Below are 6000 nucleotides of genomic sequence, written 5' to 3'. Positions count from 1 at the left end.
TTATTTTCACGAAGTTGAGAGGACTATGTCGATCATCTCAGGGCAGTTCTACAGACTCTGTATCAATACAAGTTGTATGCGAAGTTTTGAAGTATGAATTTTGGCTTGAATCTATCACATTATTGGGTCATATAGTCTCCAGTGAAGGAATCAAGGTTGATCCTCAGAAGATTGTAGCTGTGAAGGGGTTCTCTACTCTTGCCTCTCCGTTGAATAAATTGATGCAGAAGGCGGTTATGTTCCAATGGTCAGACACTTGCGAAAAGAGCTTCCAAGAGTTGAAGACGAGATTGACTATAACTCCGGTGTTGACCTTACCGGAGGGTACGGATGGGTTTGTGGTATATTGTGATGCTTCGAGAATCATACTTGGGTGTGTATTGATGCAATATGTCAAGGTGATTGCTTATGATTCTAGGCAACTCAAGAATCATGAGAAAAACTATCCAACACATGACTTAGAACTTGGGCCTATGGTATTTGCACAAAAGATTTGGCGTCATTATTTGTATGGGGTCCATGTGGATATATTGAAGGACCATAAGAGCCTTCCATATATTTTCAAGAAGAAGGAAATGAATCTGAGGCAGAGGAGATGGCTTGAGTTACTCAAGGACTATGATAACAATATTCTATATCATTCGGGGAAGGCTAATGTTATGGCGGATGCTCTTAGCTGGAAATCCATGGGTACTTTGGCTCACTTAGAGATATGTAAAAGGTTGTTGGCCAAGGAAGTTTACCTGTTGGCTAGTTTGGGAGTTTGTCTTGTGGACTCTAGTGAAGGAGTAGTGGTTGTGCAAAATAGGGTTGAATCATCACTTGTTGTGGAAGTAAAGGAGAAGCAATACAATGATCTGTTGTTGGTGCAGTTGAAAGAGGGAATTCATAAACATAAGACCATGGATGTTTCTCTTGGCATGGATGATGGTACACTAAGTTACCAAGGGCGATTATGTGTTCAAAATGTAGATAGTCTCCAGGAAAGACTCAAAACCAAGGTTCATAATTCTAGGTATTTCTTGCACCCAAGCTCTACAAAGATGTACCATGATCTTAAGGAGGTCTATTGGTGGAATGATATGAAGAGGAATGTAGCGGACTTTATGGAAAGATTTCCAAATTGTCAAAAAGTGAAGGTCGAACACCAAAGGCCCGGTGGGTTGGCATAGAACATAGAAATTCCAATATGGAAGTGGGAGATGATCACTATGGACTTTGTGGTGGGACTACCTCGCACGCCTCGTAAGTTTGACATAATTTGGGTAATTATGGATCGACACACGAAATTAGCACACTTCTTACTTGTTAAGGCTACCGACATAACGGAACAATATGCTCAGTTGTATATCAAGGAAATAGTCAGGTTGCATGGCACTCCGATTTCTATTATCTCATATCGAGGGGCACAATTCACATCTAATATTTAGAAGAAATTTGAGCAAGGTTTGGGTACTCAGGTGAATCTTAATACATCTTTTCATCCACATACCGACGGATATCAGACGCGCGAGGATATGTTGCATGCTTGTGTTCTTGACTTCAAGGGTAGCTGGGATGATCATTTGTCGCTTATAAATTAGCCTACAACAACAGTTACCATGCCAGCATTCAGATGGCACCATTCGAGGCTCTATATGGTAGGAGATGTAGATCTCCCATTGGGTGGTTTGAGGTTGGGGAAGCAGAATTGATAGGCCTAAACCTCGTACACCAGGCTATGGAGAAGGTTAAAATCATTAAGGAGCGGTTAAAAACTGCTCAGAATCGTCAGAAGTCCTATTCGGATGTGCGTCACAAGGATTTGGAGTTCAAAGAGGATGATTGGGTATTCTTGAAGATTTCTCCCATGAAGGGTATAATGTGATTTGGGAAGAAGGGCAAATTGAGTCCCAGGTATGTCGGGTCATACAGAATCATTAAGAGGGTTGATTAGGTGGCTTACAAGCTTGAGCTACCATCAGAGATGTCGCTTGTGCACCCGGTGTTTTATGTATCTATGTTGAAGAAGGTATTTGGAGACCCGGCACTCATTATCCTAGTTGAGGCTATTGATGTTAACGAAGAATTGACTTATGAGGAGATTCTGATTGCCATTCTTAATAGGCAAGTCCTAAAGCTGAGGAATAGAGAGATTGCCTCCGTGAAAGTGCTATGGAAAACCAACATGTGGAAGAGGCCACCTGGGAGGCCGAGGAAGAGATGAAGAAGAAGTACCCTCATTTGTTTGAATAACTAAGTAGTTGTGTTCTATGAAAATGTTAAGAGCTTACTTTCTATAAATTATGTTCCACTTGTACAGTCTATGTTAAGGATGCTCCTTTTGGTAATATAATGCTTATGACGTTACGGTTGATGTTGTTTTCATGTTGTGATACATCGTTGTGTTATGGTTATGTTGTTAGGACTGGTTTTTGGGATTCTCTGACAGGTGGATAGGCCCAAATACAGGGGAGACTATGCCAAAATATTTGAAATTTTGGGGAGTTAGTCAAAATTTAGAACTGCTGGTGTGTGAATTAAGAGCTAAGTCACATTGGATGTCGATGGTGGACTTTGACCTTCATTCGAGGATGAATGATCCTAAGTGGGGGAGGATGTAAGGCCCCGTAACATTTTACCAAGAACTCGGGGTTTCGTGGTGCCGATGTAGGCTAACGCATTTGAAAGTTGTAGATAATCTCGCCGCGATATGGGCTTTTTTGGTTGTGCAATGCGATGGGGAGTTAGAAGGAACATTGTTGCAGAACATGGCATTTATTTAGTCCATTATGTGATCGCAGAACTACTCTGCATACCACAGATCCACCTCGGAGTGGAGCAGAAGAAAAAGCCAATTTTTGGAGGTCGTTTTGCGGTCAACTATGCGACCGCACAATCATTTCGCGGGCCGCACATCCATTGTAGATTCAGCATGAGAAATTCCGGAGGAAGAATTTTGCGGTGCGTTATGCGACCGCATTACTGGTCTGCGGACCGCAGACCTGCTGTAGACCTGACCCGATCGACCCAGTTTTGAAAGATGAATTCGCGGTCCTTATGTGATCCACTCTGCGACCGCAGAGTTGAGTTCGGAGGGTCTATTTGGTATTTTTATAACTCGACCCCATTTTGATTAAAAGTCATTAGCGCTCATTTAGAAATCAAAAATCTGGTATTTTAGAGAGAGGTGAAGGGAGATAGAGAGAGAAGGAAGGGCACTAACATCTCCATACTTCAAATTCTTGCTCAAGCTTTGGGAATTCAAGGGAGGAACTCACAAGTTCTTCATCTAAGAGGTAATATTCTACTCCCTAGACCTCAGTTTCGGGATTGGACTGAATGTAGGTAATGAGAAGTATGATTCTTGGGTGTGGGAGTTGTTACCTGTGCATGCATGTAACAAAGGTTGTGGGGAGGTTGTTGAACAAAAATGGCCGAACAATGGGTTGTGGGATGAAGGAAATCCACCAAAGGAACCTTGTAGTCAAACTGCACACCTAGTGCTTGATAAAATGCCTGAATGAGTTGCACCCATATATCCCTTCTTAATTATGGTTCAACTTTGTAATATCTCTAGTTTATTGGAGTCGCTAGAAATTTTGGAACATTGTAGTAATCTAAAGAAACCTCAAGCGAGTTATGTTGGCTAAACTTCTCACATAGAATCAAATTCCATGATGTCCTCATATGTTTCAAGAGTGGTTGGCCCAAGCTCTTATTTTCTCATGATCTGGGACATTCCTAATATATTCAGTTATTCCAAATAAGCATTATGTCTGAAATTATATGCTCAAAATGTGTTTCATTTTCTCCTATCACATTATGCTCTCTTTCGGTAATGTATTCAAGTACGTTTTATGTGTCAAGCTTTTATGACTTCAATTCATATTTCAAATGCAAGTTTATTATGCTTAATTTTGGAAAGAAAACTCAATGTGCTGAAGACTCTTATTGCTCATACACATATTCAAAGTCTTGATTCCAAATGCTCTCAATGTTGATAACCTATGATAATGCTTGAAAGTGAAAGAAGTGAGTATGAGATATTAAATGTGGTCGTCATGCCAAGAATAAAAACTACACTTGTGGCCAATAGTGCCAATGAAACGAAAGTATGTGGGAAAGATTATGAAATGAGTTTTAACTCCTTTATATAATAAATGTTGTGGGAGTATCGTTGATCACAGAGGAACGGCAGGTTGAAATAATCTAACCCCGAAACTACACGTGCCAGTGTAGGACTGATTGAGGGGTAAATCCTTGTATTGATGTGTTGAGATTATTCCCCTTAAATGGGATGAGATTGATGTGTTAAGATTATTCCCCTTAATTGGGATGAGATGATTGCTAGCGGAAAGTAATGTCGACCTACACGACATTGTGGTGATACGGCTTAGCTGATCGGGCCGAGATCGGACACCATGTCGCGCACATGATGGTGTTGTGATTGGATGTCTTTGGGTGAGACGTCTTAGCCAATTGGGCCGAGATCAGTCTCCGTGCTAAAATAACGGTGGTGTATCGGTGCTAAAGATCTCCCAACCTAAAAACATTGTTATTTACTTGAAAACCTATCTTGCTCTTAACTTGATGCTTTAATATTATTTGAGGCTCTCATTGATCCCATGTTTCTTTCTCCTTGTACTGTTACTAGTTTCATTAAGAGGTTATTTAGTCTTACATACTAGTACTATTCCATATGTACTAACGTACCTTTTGCCGGGGGCGCTGCATCTTTAATGAATACAGGTGGTCCTACAGCAGACGGCATCAATCAGTGATAGCAGTGCACCCTCTTCTCAGCTGACTTGGTGAGCCCCACTTCATATCAGGGTATTGTATCTTTTGTTCCGTATGTATAGTGTTTTAAGGCATAGCTTGGACCTTGTTACCGGCACCATCATATTACTCGTTTGTATCCATTAGAGGCTCCGTAGACATAGTGTGGGTTGTGTTTTGATTTGGGTAAGTCAAACTTGAAATGTTGCACTTGTAACACATGTTTCCACTTCATAAACTACGCATGTGTAATGTATTTTGGGAATTATAAATGAAGTAACTAACGGTAATGAAATTGGTGTTGTTTATGAAATCCTCTCATTCTCTAACGAATGGTATGCATCTTTACTTTAATCGTGGGTGAGGTCGGGTAGAAGGCATCAAGTAGGCTTGCTTGACTGGGATATCTCGGTTGAGTGTCGGTCGTGCTCCCCAAGGTCGGGGCATAACATCCGCCCGGTCAGTCTTTGTACTGCCTTAATGTTGTCAACTACAGTGATGTCTTATATGGCCTTTATTTTGTCCGAGTTGATCTTTATTCCCCGGTTAGATACCATGAACCCCAGTAACTTGGTCGAGTTGACCCCGAAGGCACATGTCTCCGGGTTTAGCTTAATGTTGTACTTCCTTAATATGTCAAAGTTTTCCTGCAAATGGTCCTCTGCTCGCTGGTACTTAAATAACATATCATCAATATAAACTTTCATTGATTTCCCTCTTTGTTCTTCGAACATCAGGTTAACTAGGCGTTTGTACAGGGCACCAGCGTTCTTTAGTCCGAATGGCATTACGTTATAATAGTAGGTGTCGAACTTGGTTATGAAAGAAATCTTTTCTTGATCGCCCGGGCCCATTCGAATTTGGTTGTACCTGGAACAAGCATCAAGAAAACTTAGTATCTCATGTTCGGCGTCGCATCGATCATTTGATTGATGTTAGGCAAAGGGAAAGAGTCCTTCGGACACGCTTTGTTTAGATCCTTATAATCTACACACTTCCTAAGTTTATTTCTTTTTTTAGGTATGACTACTACGTTAGCTAACTAATTCAGGTATTTGACTTCCTGGATGGAATCTAGTTTCAGAAGTTTATATACCTTGATCTTAATGAATATGTGTTTGATCTCTTAACCGGATGGAACTTTGGATCCAAGCTCAATTTGTAAGTTGTTACCTCCGGTGGGATAACTGTCATGTCAAGATGGGACCAGGCAAAACAATCTGCATTGGCTTTAAGAAA

At 40.9% G+C, this 6000-nt stretch overlaps 1 protein-coding gene across 1 annotated transcript; it reads left to right on the top strand.

Moving 5' to 3' along the window:
* Positions 1–902: 902 nt before the first annotated feature.
* LOC138893784 (uncharacterized) lies at positions 903–1867 on the top strand. The gene is made up of 2 exons (XM_070178446.1): positions 903–1158; positions 1584–1867. The coding sequence occupies exons 1-2, from the start codon at positions 903–905 to the stop codon at positions 1865–1867; spliced, it is 540 nt and encodes a 179-aa protein (XP_070034547.1).
* The last annotated feature ends 4133 nt before the right edge of the window (positions 1868–6000 follow it).

This window comes from Nicotiana tomentosiformis, chromosome 6 (genome assembly GCF_000390325.3).
Source record: "Nicotiana tomentosiformis chromosome 6, ASM39032v3, whole genome shotgun sequence".
In the NCBI taxonomy this organism is placed as follows: Eukaryota; Viridiplantae; Streptophyta; class Magnoliopsida; order Solanales; family Solanaceae; genus Nicotiana; species Nicotiana tomentosiformis.
This window is presented reverse-complemented; position numbering and strand designations above follow the sequence as displayed.

Bases quoted from the DNA above. Each gene is read 5' to 3' on its own strand.
- LOC138893784 (XM_070178446.1), top strand. From the start codon at position 903: ATGGATGTTTCTCTTGGCATGGATGATGGTACACTAAGTTACCAAGGG. The intron at 1,159-1,583 runs GTGGGTTGGCAT...CTTATAAATTAG, and splicing joins GGTCGAACACCAAAGGCCCG to CCTACAACAACAGTTACCAT.